Source organism: Ctenopharyngodon idella, chromosome 21 (assembly GCF_019924925.1).
Source record: "Ctenopharyngodon idella isolate HZGC_01 chromosome 21, HZGC01, whole genome shotgun sequence".
Classification (NCBI taxonomy): domain Eukaryota; kingdom Metazoa; phylum Chordata; class Actinopteri; order Cypriniformes; family Xenocyprididae; genus Ctenopharyngodon; species Ctenopharyngodon idella.
In genome coordinates, this window is record NC_067240.1 from 27,875,479 (window position 1) to 27,897,439 (window position 21,961).

The following is a 21,961-nucleotide window of genomic DNA, read 5'->3' on the forward strand; positions in this document are numbered from 1 at the left end:
AAAACATTCATCAATCAGTACTTACTTAAGTACATTAAAAATCAAGTACTTTTGTACTTTCACTCAAGTAAAATTGAAAAGGAGCACTAAATACTTTCACTTGAGTAATATTTTATGATACGTATCTGTACTTTTACTCAAGTTCTTGATTTCTGTACTTCGTCCACCACTGCGTCCATGTGAGTTTTATTTGTAGTAGACTAATGTGGCTACTGTGTATCAAAGTTTGAGAGATCTATATAGCTTAAACAAGCGCTGAGTTACTGATGCTCAAACAAAATCCCGGGTCTCCCCTACTTTAGCTCATGAAAAGGCATTAGCTAATGAATTGAGCTTTATTGTAAACAGTTACCAACATTTATTTATTACAATAAAAGCAGAATCATTCTGCGTTATAAGTTTTACATGATGAAATGCCGGCAGATTCTTCATTACTTGCATTTTAAATAACCGTCCACAAGGTTTTACTGAGCATAACTGCCGTACTGTATAATAACATAAAAGACATCTCACTTAGCTGTGCCTTTAAAAATCAATCCCTGCAATCTCGCATTAATTTAAACGTCTCATGCCTAGTGATTTTTCAACAATGTCATGAAAGGAAAAAAAGAAAACAATTCAAGATTATCAGGTGAATAATGACTCAAATTTCAGTCTGTTTGTCACGCAATATACAGCTTGTGTCATATAAACTACTTATACACTTTTGGAGATTAACAATGAGTGCATTATGTATACATCACTTCACTTTTAAAGCAATCAGCTGCTTGAAATCAGAAATCCTGTCTTATTTTACTTCACGAATAAAAAAAAAAAATGATGTCCAGTTTTATTTGTCTAGATTGAGACAGCCAGCATCAACAGTCTCTGAATGTTTGTCTCAGTGTGTAATAACTATTACTTTATTTCAGCTGGACTCTCCGACAGTGGACGGAGGTGAGCAGACTTGTTCTCTTCATATGTTCCTCCACCTTGTTTGATATCCTGTAAGACCAGCGATTCACTCTGCGTCTGTTCCTGAAGACTTTGTTTTTTCATTTTCCTGTACAAGTGAAATGTAGAGTACAGTGTTATATGAAATTGTGAAACCAATGCTGAGCGGAAAGCTAGTAATCACGTGGCGTGATTTATTATCAAGAATTACCATTTCTCCTCTACATCCTCAATGGTATCAGGCAGAGGAACGTTGAGGGTTTCTGGAAGCAAAAAGGCTATTAAACCAGCAACTACAGCGGATCCTCCATATACAATGCTAGGCAGAGCTGGCAGGATCTCATCCAAGATCAGGACTGCAGGGGCGGCCATGGAACCTATTCTGGCCATGGTAGAGACAAAGCCCATGCCAGTCTGCCTGTGGAACAAACACGAAAACTATGAAAACTAATAATGAAGAGGCTGCATGAGCTTTGGTGGTTGGTTGCTCAACTTACACTATGGAGTAAAATTCATGTAAAAGTGAGCATCACTATTCTCCACTTACTCTGCAGGTGCAAAGTACAAGCTCTCTAATGGATGGTGCCCCTTGGTGACTTGTGATTTTTGTATTATTTTTTTTTTATCATGTCTTGCTTTCTCTCATTCAGCTTGTACCTGAGTTTATGTTCTCCTTCTGGTACCACTTTAAGTGATATAAGCGGTTGCATAGTGCCCCCATGGCCACCAGAGGGCCCCATACCAGGGGTTCAGACAGTAATGCTTGGTAATAATAACTTTGATAAAGTTTGCTTGTGTCAGTCGTGTGTTAATGTTTGAAAATGAAGAGGCAGCACTATAAATCTGGTGAAGAGAAGAAGAAAAATAGAAAGTGAGCAAGATAAGGGTAAGTGATGCATTTTAAAAAGATACTGTAGAAATGGCGGTTGCTGCATTGTGTCTTATCAATTTAATTCAGAAGACGCTGTGCCAAACAACAGTGTCAGTGTCGTGCACGGTGTTATCGTAGGCAATCCAAAATACGTGAATAATTCTAAATACCTTATTATCAGAATTGTTTTGATTTTTAGAATGCACATTAGGTTCTTTTCCATTTACCAGTTAAATCTGACAACACTGCGTGTTTCCTGCGTAAAAATTCGGTCTGATTTTCACATTGATCTGAACAAAAGTAGCAGATGGGCTGAATAAAAATGCAAGTTCACTCTCTGACTGTAGGTGGCGCTTTTGGAACAGCAGAAATACAGCAGTTACCATGGTTACACCATACACAAAGCAATGCTGTGCAAGCTCAACTTTGTTTTTTTGTTTTTTTCTTACTTTTTTTTGCAATTTGCAATTTTATTACAGTTTGGTGCATTTCTCAGATCACAACTGAAATTCTCAAAACTACTTGCTCAACCTCCACATCATCTAATCTCTTGTGCATAAAAGCAAATGACCAGGAACACAGTTTACAAGCCCTCGTCCAGACACAACAGGAGGACCCAAAGCTGTTCCAGAGCTGGGTAAACTGGGAAGTTTGGGTCACAGGAACTCCATACAACCCCGCCACCCCCACCTATGACCAAGATGGGTCCACAAAATGATCTGGAGGCTTTTGTGGATTTTTTTTAAAAGACTGCCGAGGCATGTGAGTGTCCTACGAGCCCACTGGCCGGTGCGCCTCACCCCACTGCTCTCAGGGGAAGTGCAAGTGGCAGCCCAACAACTTCCAGTACAGAACCATCTGGTCTACGATGACCTGAAATGAGCCATCCTGCAACGGGTCGGCCTCAGTCGAGAGTTGCTGGATCTTCATTATTTGCTCAGCAGCTCCAGGACACCTTCCACAGCTGTTGGCCAGGGGAAGCGGCGTAGAGCAGATCGTTGACCTGGTGGGGCAATTCATTACACGACTCCCAAAGAAAACAGCGGAGTGGGTCCAGTACTACCATCCGACTTCTCTGGACCGGGGCCATTCAAATGGCGAGAGGACCAGATGGTGGCATGCCTACCTGCTATCTCTTTCTCACCCCTCCCCTTCAGTATGTCTCTCTCTCGAACTGTCCCTTTCCCTAGGTCTTGGGTGAACATTCCTCACTGAGCCGCACCACGGGGGCGGGGTGGCCTGACACCAGAACTTCCAGCGGCCCAGAGACTCCGCTCTCTCCACATCAATTCCTTGACCCACTTCCTCCTACTAGGCGGCCGGGAAGTATGGGCCGGCCTGTTGCCGTTGCGGGGAGCCGGGGCATTTTGTTGACAAGTGTCCAATAATGGAGGTGGGGACCCTGATTCGGGTCCCGGACTCTCCACATGCTGCCCCTGATCAAGCTAGTTTCTACTAGATACCTGTCAGTATTAAGGGGGGTACTTATCAGGCTTTGGTGGATTCAGGATGTAACCAAACCTCGAACTATTAAAGCCTGATTTAGCCAAAAAAGCTGTTTCATAAATTCTCCCAAGTAGGAATCCCAAAAGAGATTCTCACTCATCAGGGCATGGCGTTCATGTCACATACATTAAATGAACTTTAAGAATCATTGGGCATTAAATCGGTTTGCACCAGCATTTATCACCCACAAACAGATGGTCTGGTGGAATGATTTAATCGCACATTGAAAACCATGATTCGGAAGTTCTTTCACAAAGACAGAAATTGGGATAAATGGCTGGAGACCCTCTTGTTTACTGTGTCCCGCAAGCCTCCATGGGGTTTTTCCCCTTTGAGCTTCTCTATAGACGTCGGCCCCGTGGGGTCCTGGATGTGCTGAAAGTAGCTTTGCGAGGACCGACCTTTGAGGTCACACAGCGAGTCAGGGATGTTGATTATGAGGTTAATCGGACAGACAGGAGAGGGGCACGTCAGGTAGGGTGAAATGAGATAACTGGGAAAAGGTGTCCCAATCAACCTGAATTCACCCTATACCACCTCTACCTCCTTAAAAATGGAGTGTGGTGGAGTCAGTGAAGCACCACATCGAGACCAGGGGCTGATTCTGGTGAGGGGGACGTGGTTCAGCGGAGTCAGCAGAGGGAGAGAGAGACAAGCAGGCTGTAAGTAGGTCAAGTGCAGCTTGAGAAACACCTGTGTTTCGTTGCAGTAATTGGTGTGGAGAGACCGGATAAAGCCGCTGGGAAACTGGAAGAGAATGTGAGAGAGTGGACAGAGGACTCGTGTGCTGTGTGCCTGTTTCCAGCTGTGAAGCTGAGCTGCTGTTATTTTGACCAACGCAAAGAGAATGTTTATAGAAGTGCTGAAAGCGCGAGTTTGAGTTATTGACTTGGGAAAAATTAATAAACGCACAAGCCTTAGTCAGCCAACCCTGTCTTCTTCCTTCCTTATCACAAAACTTGCTACAGCTATGTACAATCATACCTAGCTGCACCATAGAGCCTGTCCACCATTTTTAATTTTTTGCTCCTAAATCATTCATGTGTGCCTCAATACTGTATCAATTGATCAAAAGTAGAAAGATATTTTATAACATTAGAAATGATTTTTAAACCACCTCGCCTAAATCATCATCAGAATGCTATATTTAGTCAAACATTTTGCCAATAGTGTGCTTGGCACTGTAATTGATGCTTGCAGTTATATATTTTACTATACTGTGGCACTTATATTTAGTACTATAAAATCCATGTACTGTACAGTCCATTGTACACTGATGGTAAAAGATAACAATACCATGATCCTGAATGAATAGCCCACTATGTTCATATACAATGGTATTATGGTGCAAGATTTCATGGTACTATATTGTACATAATTGCCTAATAGCTTAATGGTTTAAACAGAACTATAACATTTGGCTGCTTTAGACAGATTCTATAGTTTATGTTTATTCTTACCTGATTACAGTAGGGTAAAGCTCTCCAGTAAATAGGTAGACACAAGTAAAGGACGCTGACGTGAAGCCCTTCCCAATTACGGCAAGCGCTGTCCTTGTGAACTGCATATCTGCAATGACAAACAGCTTCATTCGTCAGTATAAATTATTAAGACAAGACACACCTTTGTGCGATATTGTAGTGAGGCTTGTGTTGTCATATGACATAAAACTTTGTCAAATCTTGTTACTTGGGAAAGAATAAAAAGACTTGATTTTATCTGGATTTGCTCATTCTGAATATTTGCATAGATTCAACATAGATTTTTGTGAGGGCATATTTGCTCTATTGCCTGATCAGCTTAATTTTTGTAATTAATCGGGTGCTAAACCAGAACAGACAGCATGTGTACTGTACATTCAAAGGTACTCAACAACCAGTTACGCCTCTGATAAATTTCAGAACCAAATAGTATAAATAAAGACTGAATTTGTCTATTGTTTAAAAAAATAGTGTATTTCTTTACTATAGGTTGACAATACACTGATTAGCCACAACATTAAATAACCTAATAACCTGTACCCCTCGTGCTGCCAAAACAGCTCTGATGTGTTGAGGCATGGACTCTACAAGACCTCTGAAGGTGTTCTGTGGTATCTGATACCAAGACATTAGCAGCAGATCCTATCATTCTTGGAAGCTGTGAAGTGGGCACTTCATGGATCAGATTTGTTAGTCTAGCACATCCCATAGATGCTCAATAAGATCTGGGGGATTTGGAGGCCAAGACAACACCTTTATCTCTCTGTCATGTTCTTCAAACCATTCCTGAACACTTTTTGCAGAGTTAGCAGCAGAATGGAATTTAATACCTGCTCATATTAGAGAATTTACAACATTTAGTATTTTTAAAACTACACTTAACTCTGGCACAACAACCATGTTGCGCATGGACCCTGTTAAAGAAAAAAAAAAAAAGTGTGGCAGGGTGCATTTGCCTGCTGAAAGTGGCCACTGCCATCAGGGAACACCATTGCCATAAAGAGGTGTACACGGTCTGCAACAATAGGTGGTATGTGTCAAAGTAACATCCACATGAATGCCAGGACCCAACAGAACATTGTCCAGAACATTTTTCCATAGTCCATCCTGCTGCCATCTCTTCACTATGCACACAAACAGCCATCTGCCTGATCTAAAAGAAAACGTGGTTCAGACCAGGAAAACTTTTTATGCACTGTGTGTTGTAACACTTTTATATCATAGGCAACATTATGTTTTTCAGCAATTTGAGCTACAGTAACTCTTCTGTGTGATCAGATGAGACGAGTCTTCATGCATCAATGAGCCTTGGGCACCCATAACCCTGATGCCGTTACACCGGTTGTCCTTGCACCAGTTTTGGTAAGTACTAACCACTGCATACTGGGTACATCCCACAAGACTTCTTGGAGTTGCTCTGACCCAGTTGACTTAGCATCACTATTGCCTCTTTTCCACCAAAGCAGTGTGAGCGCTGGTTTAGAGCCAGAGCCTAGTTTCAAATCAGTTCTTTGTCTTTCTACACCCAAAGTGTCAGCTCTGAACCAGGAAAAGTGGTTCGTAAGTAGCATCAAAACTTTGCTGGTCTAAACCACTTGCGTCAGGGGCTGGGGCTGGGGTTACTGTGACCATCAAGACGAATAGAAATTCGTGACTGCCATTTTTGAAATAGCAGCTAAAAAGGATGCATGCGATTAAGCCAAAACAACAGTGATCTGTGGAGGGTTAGTGTTATTCTCAATTGTAATCTCTGTCTATACAAATTACAGCGAGCTGTGCGAACACATTGGATTCGGCGTGTTTGGATGCTGATGTAGGTTTGCAAAGCATTGAGCATCAGTAGTAATGCTACGTCCGCTATTGTTGATGGTGGGTTTTTGTCTGGCGCTGCCACACTAGTATCGCTGGAAAAGATGAGACGTATACAGTGACGTAAGACCTGGCTCTGTGGTGGCTCTCTAGCCCATGGAAAGGCAAACCAGTTCTTAGAAGAACCAACTCCGAACCGGCAATAGCACTAACTTTGAACTAGCACCCGGTTCATGCTGGTGGAAAAGGGGTATATTTGGTCCTTGTCAAAGCTACTCAGATCTTTTTGCTTGGCCATTTTTCCTGCTTCCAACACAAATTCAAGACAGGTGCCACTGTAATGATATGTTATTCACTTCACTGGTCAGTGGTTGTAATGTTGTGGCTGACAAGTGTAGGTATCACTGTATAATAACTTTTATTAATAATTAGGAAACATTACATTAAAAATCCATTATAAACATCCATCCTGCAGAGTTTAGCTCCAACCATAATCAGACACAATTGAACCACCTAATTAACCCTCTGGTGCTCCTCGCATGGCGGTCAAAAATTACAGATTTTTTAAAATCTTTTTACAGAAGGCACTTGGCAGATTATTGCTGAAATAAAAAGTTAAAGTTTATTGTTATGAAAAATGCACAAAAATACTATTTTCAATTTTTATATGAAATATATTTTCCAAAACACAATAAATCTAAACAAGTTGTGTTCCAAATTTGAGGTTGATATCTTAAAGGGAACCCCTGGTATTAAGACTTGTATGGCTTAATATAATGTAAATGATGTCTCTTACTGAAATACGTAGTAGAAAACCCATGAAAGATTTACGTTATTTAAAAAATCCACATCGTTTTATACATATTTTGGACAATGGGCGGCACCATTTTGTTTAGGTGCACAGTGCGTTCTATGTCGATGACGTCAAATGGTTGCTCTCGGTGAGCTACTGACACTACCCTGCTGTTATTTTTACCGCAACACAGCTCAGAATATAATATATGATGCCACATTGTGCAGCTTTTTGTTGTAATTTTCAGTCGAAGGGCAACAAGAGAAGCGATGTAAGTCTTCACTGCTTTACTAGCGATAAGAGGAAAAAAGAATAGGAAGTTGTGAAGAATGTGGACAAGAATAAAACTTCCTAAAGAACCACGTCTTTGTAGCCCTGATGCCTGATACTTTTTCATCTGTATGTTTTGGTGCAACGGTAATCTAGTAACGCATACAAGTCTTAATACCCGCGGGGTTCCTTTTAAAACACAGTCAGCCTTTTCAATTTGAGCCAGAGCGCAACATTAGTGAGGATGAAAACGTCGAAGCTGTGCAATGTCTCTGTGGCTATTCGAAAGACTGATGTATGATTGACGTATTAAAATCGTCTGATCGCCTGAATGCATTACACACAGTTAAACGTGCTGAGAAGATGCTACTGTTTTATGCGATCACATATATTCCGTGCATCACGGCACACACAAGCTTTGAGGCAGTCTGTCTCAATTGAGATGTGTTATATAGACTGCCCTCGTCAGTCTCCACGACAGGGGCGGCAATTGGTTGAAGCACACACTTATATCCATCAGCAACTGTAAGCTCTTTCAGCTGTGGTCTACTAAAAGCCTCAGTCATCAGGTCTAAAGTGAAGAGAACAAAGACACGGGTCTTTAGGAAGATTTATTCTTGTCCACATTCTTCACAACGTACCATTCTTTTCTCCTCTTCTTGTCGCTAGTAAAGCAGTGAAGACTTGCATCACTTCTCTTGTTGCCCTTCGACTGAAAATTACAACCAAAAGCCGCACAATGTGGCATCATATATTATATTTCGAGTTGTGTTGGGGTAAAAATAGCAGCAGAATAGTGTCAGTAGCTCACCAAGAGCAACCATTTGACGTCATTGAAGTAGAACGCACTGTGCACCTAAACAAAATGGTGCCGCCCATTGTCCAAAATATGTATAAAATGATGTGCATTTTTTAAATAACGTAAATCTTTCATGGGTTTTCTACTACATATTTCAGTAAGAGACATCATTTACATTATATTAAGCCATACAAGTCTTAATACCAGGGGTTCCCTTTAAAAAATTAGCTTTCAGTAAGATTTTGTTTGGGTACAGTACCAAACACTTCCACTAGATGAAATTCGCTTCCCATTCATTTCCAATGTGGTCATTTTTGACCACGAGGAGGACAAGTGTGACTATTTTTTTTTTCAGGATGATTTAATCTTTTCGAATCATGTTGAATTGAAAAATTCTAAAAAAACAAAACTTAAATTTTTTATTCAAAAATGACGAGGGTTGAGGTGCTTAGGATTACTTCATAACCACAGGTTGGAACTAAAGCCTTTAGGAAGGTAGCCCTCCAGGTGCAGGGTTATTACATTTTTATAATTATCATTTATAAAATCCGTGTCATCACATTAGATGATTAGCTGTTGCATTAGGTGAATAATAGAGAGACAGAGTTATTGTCTTACCTTTAGGAACAAAAATGTTGGCAAATATTACAGATGCTGACATAAGGAGACACATGCCTTGGGTCAAACGTCGGCCTAGAAAGCTCAACATCAGAAGAGCAACCAATTTAGCGGGAAAATCTACCGCCCCAAAGATGACCTGCATAAGATAGATGTTCACTCCAAACTTCTGCAGGTCCATGGCCAGTCCATAATATGCAAAACTAGTGGAAAACCTGTTAGGAAGAACAGCAGACATTTTATTTATTGATTGATTTTTTTATATAATTAATGTATATTTATGTATACATATTTATACATAATAGAAGAGAACCACCATCCAGATTTCAAATTGATTCTTACCAGACGACCATAAGGCACATGGATATCTTCCTCATGGTTGGTGTTCTCAGGAGATCAAGCGCAGTATGAGTGCTCTTACTAGACTGAACTTCTTTTTGCATGTGTGACTCCAGCACCTAAACATAAGCGCATACGTGAAGCACATACACTACTGTTAAAAAGTCTGGGTTCAGTTTTTATTTATTTATTTATTTTTATTTATTTATTTAACATAATTAAACATCTTTAGCAAGGATACATTAAACTGATCAAAAGTGACAGTAAATACTTATATTATAACAAATATATTATTTTAAGTAAATTTGAACTTTATATTCATCAGACTTTTGAAGTTTATATTTATCGTAGAATTCTGAAAATAAAATGTATCACGATTTCCACAGAAATTCTAAGCAGCACAACCTTTTTCAACTGTAATAATGATAATATAATTATAATAAAATAATAAAAGCACCATGATAGAATGATTTCTGAAAGATTATGTGACACTTAAGACTGGTAATGATGCTGAAAAATTAACTTTGCCATCACATTAAATGTCAATTAATGAAATAATGACCCCAAACTTTCGAAAAGTAGTGTATATGACACAGATATGAAAGGCTGATATGAAACCTCTAATGTGATCTTCTCTGTCATCTCGGGCTTGCCGTTGATTTTAGCTACATGGTGGAGATGCTTCAGTGCCTCCTCAGAACGGCCATTCAGCACCAGCCAGCGAGCAGATTCAGAGAACCACCTTTGAAGAGTTAGAGGAAGATATGTCTATGGCACTGTCACAGGGGAAAGACGTCACTAAGCTGTGGATGGAAATCCACACAGTAACGGATCATATTCTGCGTTCTTCACACTGTCTGGCTCAATCCACAGGCAGAACACTGGGGCTGGCAGTGGTGGGCCAGAGAGGTCTTGAATTTGCCCACAATGGTTGAAAGAGATAAAGCACACTTTCTTGTCCAGCCAGTGGACTCTAAGGACCTATTGCTGTGATGTAACATTGGTTCGAGGCAAAAAGGAAAGATAATGAATGACTGGGAATAAGGCATTTAAATATAACGCTTTACTATGTACTACTGTACACCCAAAGCACTTTTTAATCATATCAGTGGGTCTCTCCTCAACCACCACCAATGTGCAGCATCCACTTGGATGATGCAATGGCAGCTACAGTGCACACCAACTATAGGTGGAGATGAGAGAGAGTGAAAGAGCCAATTCAGTGGATGGGGATTGTTAGGAGGCCATGATTAATAATAGCCAATGGAGTGAATTTGGCTAGGACACCGGGGTTACACCCCTACTCTTTCATGAGTAGTACCATGGGATTTTTAATGACCACAGAGAGTCAAGACCTCAGTTTAGTCTCATCTGAAGGAAGGTGCTTGTTATAGTATAGTGTCCATGTCTCTATACTGGGGCATTAAGACCCACACAGACCACAGGGTGAGCACCCCCTGCTGATCTCACTAAAACCACTTCCAACAGCAACCTAGTTTTCCCAGGAGGTCTCCCATCCAGGTACTGACCAGGCTCAAACCTGCTTAGCTTCAGTGGGCAAGCAGTCTTGGGCTACACGGTGATATGGCTGTGGCATGAGCGAGAGGCTTTTAGTATGTTTGTGCCCCATAGATCTCCTGTGCTGACACAACAGCAATAACACGCCATCCAGTTTTTACAGAAGCAGGAGAGATGTCACTATGAGCAAGAGAAACATCTTTCTTTGTTTCACCCTGGTCTTCGCCCTGGTCTTCGCCACGTCATCTTACCCGGCTTTCCAGTCTGTCATCTTCTTGGGGCTGGGACTTAGCTCTCACTGTATCATGTGCCCTTTCCGTATTGTTGGGGATTATTTAGAGTCATGACTACCTACCTGTGTCCTATCAGTTGTGTCATTAATAAAATCCACCCTATCTTGGACCTCAGATCTTTGAGCAAATATACAGTAGTATATGAGTAAATACAGGTTCAGAATGTTGACACACAAATCCCTGCTTCATTCTGTACAGAGGGTTCACTTCAATCAGCCTAAAGGATGTTTATTTTTAACATCCAGATCTATCCCCAACACAGACAATTTCTAAGGATTGCATTCGAGGACACAACTCACAAATTCAAAGGTATTTGGTCTTTCTCTAGCACCCCACGTTTACAAAACATGTAGAGGCAGCATTAATACCACTAAGGCAACAGGGCATGAGAATAATAATCTTTATGACTGTTTGATTTGTGCCAGGACAAGGGAGATGGGGGAGGAACAGTGACAGTAGTAGCACATTTGAAAACTCTGGGGTTTGTAGGGAATCAGAGGAAGAGCCTGCTAACCTCAACACAAGCTGTGGTATTTCTAGGGTTGATTCTGAACTAATCAATTTGTGGAATTGTGTGAACCAGTATCAGCTGAAAAAAACAACATCTTTAGAGCCCTGCCTAAGACTACTTGTCACAGTACTTGTCATGTGTTCATGGACTTTTAGTTTGTATTTCATTGTTTGCCTGTTTCCTTCCTGTTTGTCTGTGTACTAGTTTGTTGCCATAGCAACTGATTATTTTGTTCACCTGTGTCTCTTTTAGTTCTTCATTATCTTGTGTATTTATTGCCCTCTGTTTCCTGAGTTTGCAGTCCATTATTGTCTTTGCTGTTGTGTGAAGTTGTCATGTTGATACTCTTCAGTTGGATTGCCTTCTTTGTTTTGTTTAATATAGTAAAAGGCTGCGCTTAGATTCTCTGTTCCTCTCCTTGTGTTTTCCTGCCAAGCTGTGACACTTTTAGGTCTCATGATATCAGTCATAGCGGTCATGTTAAAGGAATTATGCTCTGGCAAAGAGACTGATGCTACGGAGCAGGAAACACCTGCTGTCCCTCAGAGTGACACATATTCCAGGATTTTTGAATACTGGGGCAGATCTGTCAAAGAGAAACCCTCACCCAGGGGAATGGAGGCTCCACCCAGAGGTGGTTCATCAGATATGGGACAGGTATGGCTAGGCAGATGTGGATCTGTTTGCCTCAAAGGAGAATGCACATTGCATGTGCCAATGCATCTCCTACCCAAAGGGCAGGTTAGTATGTGGGGAAAACATCACATAGACACCTGTGGAGTACCACACATGATAAAAAAAAGTCCCTGCAATAGTTCGAACCCGAAAAGGGGGGAACTACTACAAACACAGCAACTGGGAGATGGGGCTCTGCCTAGGGGTATACATGGGTTTACCGTCAGGGAAACCGTATCGTGAACAACAGATCATATGGGATTACCATCAGGGAATCACTACACATGAGCACCTAGCTCCAGTATATAGGCTGACCAAAAGGGCATGCATCACAAGTACTGGGCCTGGCGTCAAATTCCTCCACTGAATTCGACTGCTGCAGGGTGCTGAAAAGTAAGATGCATCCAGAGTTCGCCGGACTCAGGGACAAAAAGCACATGTTATCACCTCAGGGGAGGAGAAAGGCGCTGTGTGCAAGCAGGGCACCCAGCAGGTTGCCCACAGTTTACCTGCTCATACCTGCCAACACACGGGATAAAACTGGCTCAACCCGGAGATGTTGCCTAGCCCGCCACTCTGCAGATGTCTGTTAGAGAGGTGCCATTGGCTAGTGCCCAGGAGGATGCAACACTCCTTGCGGAGTTTGCTTGGGCACGTTTCCCTGTGCCTGATATGCCAAGGAAATAGCATCCATGATCCTGTTGGTCAACCTCTGTTTGAAGACAGCCTTCCCCTTCTGTCGTCCCCCAAAACAGATAAAGAGCTGCTCAGAGTCTCTGAAGCTTTGTGTGCGTCCAAGTAAATATGCAGGCCACGTACAGGACCAGGCATCAGAGGCATCACGATTAAGAGTGGTAAATGATATTAACGAATATTAATCATGATGCCTCTGACATGATAGCCATGATAGCCAATGAGAGCAAGCAAGCTTCACCAACCGGATTTTTGGGATTGTGCAGGTTCTGACGCAATCGGGATCATAATAATCGTAATGACACCAACACCCGCCAGATTGTTGTGGGTTGCAAATCGGGCCCAAGATCAGTCTTAAAAACTTCAAGTGTGTGGCCAGCCTTAAATAACAGGGAGAACTGATGAGTTAACTAATAGAACCACAGGTGAACTAAATCAGTAATTAAGGGAACAAACTGGCATACAGTAGAAAACTAGGCCAGGGACAGGGAGACAGAACAGAACAAAAACAAAACATAATCCTGACAGATACCTATTTACCTATATTTTTGCAAAACTCCAAAAATGTACCAATACATATAATTCACTGCAGTTTGTATTTTTTTTCCTCAAGTTTGCATTTGTTAACCCCTTAACTGTTTTGAGCATAGATGTGAAAATGCACTATCCAAACTTGTTGTAATACAAGAATGCTTTGGTCTTGTTTTAAAGAAGACACTCAGCAGATTTTTGCTGAAGTGAAAGCACTTAAAAAACTGAATTTAATTTACTCAATTTACTCTAAAATTTATATAAAATCAAAGCCATATGTCTAACCAAGTTCCACATGTGTTCCAAATGCGAAGCTGACATCACAAAAATTGAAGTTCCCATAAGATTTTGTTTAGGCGTTGTACCAAAAAAAAAAGCCACCAGGTGTCACCCACATTCCATTGATTTTTTTTTTTTGATGCATTCTCCTGTAACAAATTAATACATTTATGTCCAAATATCCTTTCTATCACAAAACAGACGCCAAATATGGTAGATTGAGATTCAGACCTTTCCGACGATATGTGTTTTGTCAAGATTAGAAAAGTTTTGACTCTAAAGTACTTTAAAAAAATTTTGAAATATGAAACATGACAACGCCCACTCAGGGGAGGAGCCTGCTAAAAGGAATTAAAGTACCATTTCCATGGTAACGCAATGTCCAATTTTAAAATGCTTTTCACAGGATCAATTCTGAGTTTTTAAGGCAATAAATAAAAACAGCGCCAAGTGTCCCACTGGCGGGATGGTGATAGTTAAAGAGGTCATGACATGGATTTTCAAAAAAATTTTCCTTAAGGTTCATTTATAATGTTAAAGGGGTCATGACATGGGAAATCAAATTTTCCTTTATCATTTGACATCTTGCAAGTTATATGTTGGTGGTACTTCATTTTCAAACGCGATAGAGCATTATCCTTTTAGTGCCACTCACTGGACATAACATTTCCAAACTGCTGCAATACATGAAACAACCAGTATAATAAAATATGCCAAAAGCAACTTATCATTTTGCAGAAATATCACCACAGGCAGGTTTTTTCAATGAGCATGGGTTGTTCTAATAATTCCAGTTAGTCACAAACTGTACATCAGTAATATAGAATGGCATGATTAATCAAGTTATTCAGAACCAAAAAGTCATTTGAATAATCTCTCACCAGCTGTATAAAAAGAAGATTAAGAAAGGGAGACAGACGGCCACGTGTATTTTACGCCAGTCCTTCAAACTGTATGCCACTCCAGCTAGAATCATCTGACCAAACGTGAAGAAGAAAGATGATATGGTGCCCACCAGAGTCCGAGTCTTAGTGGGAATCCACTCCACCTCTGAGAACACAAACATTTCAAGTCAAGTCACTTTTATTTGTATAGAGCTTTATACAATGTATACAGTTTTCAATACTAATCTTGAGGACCCACCGCTCTGTGCGTTTTCTATTTCTCTCTTGCCTGACACACTCATTTCAGTTCATGGATCTCTCACCTAATGAGCTGATGATCTGAATCAGGTATGTTAAATAAGTGAGATATGCACAGTGTACAGAGCGGTGGGTTCCCAGGACCAGGACTGAAAACAAACGTATGTTAACACGGTTCCCTGAGAAGAGAATGAGATGCTGCATCAAGGTGTTGACACTATGGGAACACCTCCATCATGACTGATGTCTGAGGCACATGTGAAAACACCAATTCTATTGGATAACGGAGATCATGTGATGTAGACATGCCCGAAGTATGGCAATGTGACAGCATCTAGTTCCCTTCTCTGGGAACCGGGTTACACCGCTATACTGACTAAAGGCAATCATATCATATCTTTGGCCGGGGGTGGCGGGTTTTTTTTTTTTTCTAAAAAGAGAGATAGTGGTTGCAAAAACATCATGGGCCTTGAAGAAAAGACATGTGATGGTTTTGCAATGACTTGGCCCTTCGCTTGCATTACTTATAACTACCTGTCCCAACTAAGCTGTGAAAGGCGATGACAGACTTAGTGAGCAAGAGTTATTAACCCAGAAGGCAAAAGCATAAGTATTTAGAAGCATGCAGACAGGTCTACTTGGTCACAACACTAAAAAGAGCTGAATGACCTAATGACCTCAGTCAATTAAGGAGACCATGGCTGAAAGGCTCTTAAAAAGCCCATTTAACCAAGCTGTGAAAAGCAATCACAAATTTGGCGAGCAAAAGTTATTAACCCAAATGTATCTAATACTAGGGTTAATACCATGCCTGAGCATGGGATTTTGGAAGTGTGCAGAAAGGCCTAGGCCTGACACAGCACTGAATAGAACAGAACAATCTATTGGCCTTAGGGTGTACTCACACTAGGCGCTCTGAACCGTGCCTGAGTGCGTTTGACCCCCAAAGCCTGGTTCGTTTGACAAGTGTGATCGCTCCGTTCCGTGCCCGGGCGCGGTTCGTTTAGCCAGCCCTGGCCCGCTTGGAAGAGGTGGGCCAGAGCGCGGTTCGGTTGGGCTCGAGCGCGGTTCGCATGCAGTGTGAGTGCTAACCGTGCCAGAGCACGGAACAGTTACTACTTTTGTGTGCACTACTGTCATCATTATGACGGCATTATGACAGACAATCGCGTTCGGGCTCGTTCAAGGCAACTGTGCCTAGTGTGAGTACACCCTTAGTCAGTATACCAGGTTCTAGCGGAAGGCTCCTTAAAGCCTACCCAACCAAGCTGTGAGAAGCAATCACAGACTTTGTTAGCATAATTATTAACTCAAATAAGATCTAAGCCTAGGGTTAACACCATGCCTAAGCATGTGCAGAAAAGTCTAGCCCGCCACAGCACTGAATCACTGACAGGGAGAGCTCTAGTAAGCTGAGTGTCTAATCACGTGAGTCACTAGACCAGGTACCAATTGAAAGCTCTTTAAAGTGCTTCCAATAAACCAGACCCATAAGATGGATTTGCACCCCGAGCCGGGGTGGCAGAACCCAGCCCTGTGCCTATAGATTTTTTTCAAAATTAGAGAGATTAAGTCACACCATCTTGGGGCTTAAGGAAAGTAGGGCCATAGGCTTCCCACTTTGTATATAAAAATGTCTGCCCGACTAAGCTGTAAAATGCAATCACAGACAAAGTTATAAACCCAAAGGGACCTAAGCCTGGGGTTAATACCATGCCTAAGCATGGGATTTTAGAAGTGTGTGGAAAGGTCTAGCCCACCACAGCACTGAACAGAGCAGAGTAATCTAATGACTCTAATCTAATGACAGTCAATAGAGCCAGGTTTAATTTGAAAGGTCCTAAAATGCCTACCCAAGCAGGCTGTGAAAAATCAAACACAGACTTGGTGAACAAAAGTTATTCACCTAAAGGGTCTAAGCCTAGAGTTAAGCATAGAGCGGACATTGGGCGGAAGCACCAAAGGTTGTTGCCGGCTTAAAGCCTTGAGCCCTCAGACACCTTTATACTTTCATTTTCCCCAGTCCGTATGACCCAGTCATCTAGGACTGCTATGGAGGAAGTCTCCATCGCAACAATGATGGCAATACATCACAAGTGTGGGACCCAAGGATGAAGCCAGGGTCAGTCCACATAGTTTGGGAAGTAATGCAACTGTGTGTAACCATGTGACTCATAAGGGGTAGCCCCTTAGGGCTAGACAGTTCTAATTAGATGGTCAACTAGGACTGCTATGAGGGAGGTGTCCATCGCAACAATGATGGCAACACACCTCACGTGTGGGACCCTAGGACTCAGACGGGATCTATCCATAGTTAGGGGAGTGTTAAGACTGACAGAAGAACCAACATGTGAAGCAGCCTGGGGAACTTTCCCATGTTCGGGCAGATAAATGTATCTTCTAGTCTTGATCAATTGTGACACACCAGTCCTCAAACTGGGACACAATATTCAGCTAGAATTGGACATGTCCCTCAACACAAGGAGCAGGACCTGCTCAGTACTCATTACTGCAAGTAACACACCATTGAGATGAGGTGGATGAGAAATAAACTGATCCTATAACCTCTATCTGTGGTCCATAGGACCTAGGTAGACATTATGCTTCGCTGCAAACGGATGCCTCAACCACATATTGAGGGGGTTTGGTCCCCTCCACTTTGAAAATGTCTCCTGCGCGCATGCATACAAGAACACTTAGAAAGGGGTCGTATATCTTTTTCAGGAGAGCGGTTTGGTACACTTGCACTTTGGTACACATAACGTTTGTAATGCGGCGTAGCTATACACCCAACACTTAGGCAATAGACTGAGTGTGTGGAAACAATTAACATATCATATACTGAACGTCTAACTCAGAGCCAGATGCCTATTCAACATTTAACGCTGGAGGTGTTCCCATAGCGTCAAAACCATGACGCAGCACCAAGTTCCCTCAAAAGAGAACCACTGTTTTAAACATTTACCTTTATAGTTTTTTTTGCTTTAAAATAAATAAAGTAAAATACCATATGCAAACACATTTAAATAAGTAAATGACATTTCATTTATAGAGAGATTATTTTTATTGTATTTTTACTTTGTAAATCATTTTTGTATATTGTATGTTGGATGACAGTGAAGAGAGACACTCACTGAGTGAGACGCCATTGAGAATGACTCCGGACACAGACATTCCTGTCAGGAATCTGAAGATGCAGTACACCACGTACGACGGAGAGAGAGCTGTGAATGCACCTAAGACAGCGAGCTGAAAATATGACCAAATCAGAATGGCCTTTCGCCCAAACCTACACGAGAATATAAAACAATGAGAATATAAACAATTTTGGAATGGGGTGCAGATAAGCATAGGTAGAAATCCAGAGGATTTCATGCTGTAATAACAGTAAATGTGTTTTGTGTGTGTGTGTGTGTGTGTGTGTGTGTGTGTGTGTTTTCTATCAGCTGTTTAATCGGAACTATCGAGTTGCGAATGAATCACTCTTTTGAATCAGTTCTTTTCTATCTAATTGGTCAAATGAGTTTAAATGCACTTGCACATCATTGATTAGTAACCTTACGTGCATACTATAATGTGTATTATTTACTGAATCATGTTACTTTCCAAAAAGGCATCATATGTGAATATGTTTTGTCCAAAGGTGTGACCGTGTAAACAGGAAGTCACAGATGCTTTACCTGTCTGATAACCCTCCAAATATAATGGCACCTGTCAGTACTCCTCCCATGTAAATGGTCTGGCTCATCTGTTTGAGTGGACGTAGGGTACAAACTAAATCCCACTGTGACAAATGAGAGAAAAGAGTTACTGCAAAACATTACAAGTGCCTTTTACTCTTTGTGCTTGACAAAAATGGTGGTCCTGTCTCACTCACTTGATTCCTATGGGGCATCAAGTGTAACCTGACTAATTTTGTTGCCTAAATGAATTACATGACATGAAAAGCAGTATTGTTGTTATTGCAGAAAATGAAAAATATTGTACAAGAATACTGTAGAGAATAAAAAATGTTGGTCATTAACTATACTTCTACACATTTTTTAAGTGTACATTTGCAGTTTTTCTCCTGCATATTTGAGTTGTGCACAAATAGAAAACCCATGTGTGATTATAGCTTGTGGTCAGTCACTACAGATAACTGTGCGAACACCACAACCAGCTTGTTTGGCAGTATAAGACTTGAGCTGCGTTTAACTCCACTTTTAGACATACGCTCGTGAACTTCCCAAAGCACTTCCCCTCGGGGGAATCCCAACCACCATTTTGAAGTGCGCTCAACTTCGTCAAGTGAGCAAGGGAAGTTTATTTGGACAGACCCTCGACCCCTCGATTTTGACAGAGGGAGCAAGTCAACTTGATATGTACACTTCAGGCAGATCCATAGACCAAAATGCACCATGATTCTGACGTCTCAGCAGATCACGCTTAATTTATCCCCACCCCATGCAACTGTAGTGTAGCTACCTTAAGCTGTTTTTACGCAGTTATAGTTTATTGTATTGTTAGAATTTTCGTTTGGTATGTTTTAATATTTTATATTTAATATAAATATATTAATATTTAATAATTGTTTATATTTAATTTGTTAACACCCCAAGCATACATATGAAAAACACCTCAATGGCAGTCAATGTGCTGTATCAATGTAGGGAGAGATTGGGTGTGTGTATTAAATCCTATCGCTAATTTCCCCTTTTGGAATTAATAAAGTTTCTAAACTAAAATAAACTAAACTAAAATGCACAAACTAAAATTTTGTGGAGGACATGTTTATAGAAAGGATGTGTGTCTTCCACATAATGAACATTTTGTGAATTAAATGCATATTGTGAATTGCTGAATCACAAAATCGAATGTACAAAAAACATTTGGTAACACTTTACAATAAGGTTAATTTGTTAACATTAGTTAATGTATTAACTAACATGAACTAACCATGAACAGTACATTTGCTACTGTATTTGTTAGTCTTTGTTAATGTTAGTTAATAAAAATACAGCTGTTCATTGTTTGTTCATGTTAGTTTACAGTGCATTAACTAATGTTAACAAATACAACTCATGATTTTAATAATGTATTATTAAATGTTGAAATTAACATTAATAAATATTAAAAAATGCTGTAGAAGTGCAGTTCATTAGTTCATGTTAACTAACGTAGTTAAATACACTTTTCTTATACACTGTGGGATCCCAAAAATTGAGACTACTAGTAATACTTCTATTTTTCTAATTTAATATTATTTTATTAATATATTTATTAAAATTTCAAAATCGATTATCAAAAAGTTGGTAACACTTTAGTATGGGGAACACATATTCACTATTAACTATGACTTTTGCCTTAATAAACTCTAATTTATTGCTTATTAAAAGTTAGTAAGGTAATTGTTGTAGCATTTAAGTTTAGATATTGGGTAGGATTAAGAATGTAGAATAAGGTCATGCAGAATAAGGCATTAATATGTGCTTTATAAGTACTAATAAACAGCCAATATTCTAGTAATATGCAAGCTAATAAGCAACTAGTCAAAAGTGAGAATTGTTCCCCATACTAAAGTGTTACCAAAAAGTTTAACTGTAAATTCTTGTGTATTTGAGAATGTTTTGGTATTTGATCTGTTTTACTTTTGCTTTAAGCGTGGATTAAACCTAGTGATCCATGTTAACCAGCATGTTTTGAAAAGAGTGTCCAAAAGAGCATCTTCTGCTGCAATAGAAAAGACTTAAATCTGACCTTGCTCAAATTTGTTAACGTATCTCAATGCCACTAATTTGTATATAAATGCAGAATCTGCAATATTTAGCCTCTCACTCCATTCTCCATTCACTCTCATGTCATAACTTTGTTTTGTTTTTTTATTATGCTAAAACATGTGGACACTACTATACAAGTTTTGAGCTAAAATGTTCAGAAAGAGGCATATTTTGCTACATACTACATATTTTGTGTCAAAGCTGATGACGTGACTTACTTCTGATACTATAGATGAGATGAATTCAGTCTTGTCATATGTCCAGCCATCTGCACAACCCTCTGTCTGCAGTTCAGTTGCATTTCTGTAACTCAGTTGTTCTGTGATTAAATGCCACTGAGTATCAGTGTACCGAGAGCATTTGGACAGTGTCAGTGATGAATCCAGTGGGATAAACGCACGCAGGAGTGCCGCTGTGCTCTCATTCAGTGCAGCCGTTATATTTGGTATGCGACAGTGATGTTCCGGTACACCAGCAGTAAAGTTATTTAGTAAATTCTGGCTAGCCATCAGAAGGCCCGGGATGGACAGAAGAGCGACATGAATCAGCTGAAAGCGTCCAAACCCGCCAACTTCATTCAGAAGATCCGCAAAGCCCATACTGATCCGAGACTCCCGTAATATTTCTAGATCTGAGGAGTTTTCCTCAGCAGATTGACACAACTCACCACGACTAAACTCTTAATCTTAGATGAAAAACAAGCAAAAAAGCTATTTAAAACTTTGAATGATTAATTTTGGGGTTAATGGTTGCCAAAGGACTTTCTGATTCTGAAAACTAAGCATTCTTCTAAACACAATCACACAAACACAGAGCTGAACTGAATTAAAAGTCACCCCCTCCATGACACACACACACACACACACACACACACACACACGGATAATGAATAGTGCAATAATGAAGTTTTAATCTGATTAAAATGCACTGGAATTTTCATAAAGAGCTTGTGCAGGACAAGTGACCTTGTAGAAACCCATTGACAAAAGAAGCAAAGTCTCTTTCTTTACTTTTGTGTCTTTTTTTTTTTTATAAGAATAAGAAAATAATGTTTTTGTAAAGTGCACTTTAAAAAATATTTGTTAAACTTAAACGAGCTTCAGGTGATAACTAACCAAAAATACTATAAATAAAGTAAGCT

At 40.3% G+C, this 21,961-nt stretch overlaps 1 protein-coding gene across 1 annotated transcript; it reads right to left on the reverse strand.

Annotated features, from left to right (window-relative positions):
* Positions 1-321: 321 nt before the first annotated feature.
* Positions 322-21,633, reverse strand: oatx (organic anion transporter X). Its single transcript, XM_051878769.1, has 10 exons — positions 21,039-21,633; positions 18,742-18,845; positions 18,196-18,350; positions 14,801-14,969; positions 10,038-10,161; positions 9,423-9,538; positions 9,081-9,295; positions 4,771-4,879; positions 1,145-1,351; positions 322-1,042 (listed from the first exon to the last, which is right to left on the reverse strand). The coding sequence occupies exons 1-10, from the start codon at positions 21,417-21,419 to the stop codon at positions 898-900; spliced, it is 1,725 nt and encodes a 574-aa protein (XP_051734729.1). The 5' UTR covers positions 21,420-21,633; the 3' UTR covers positions 322-897.
* Between the last annotated feature and the right edge of the window lie 328 nt (positions 21,634-21,961).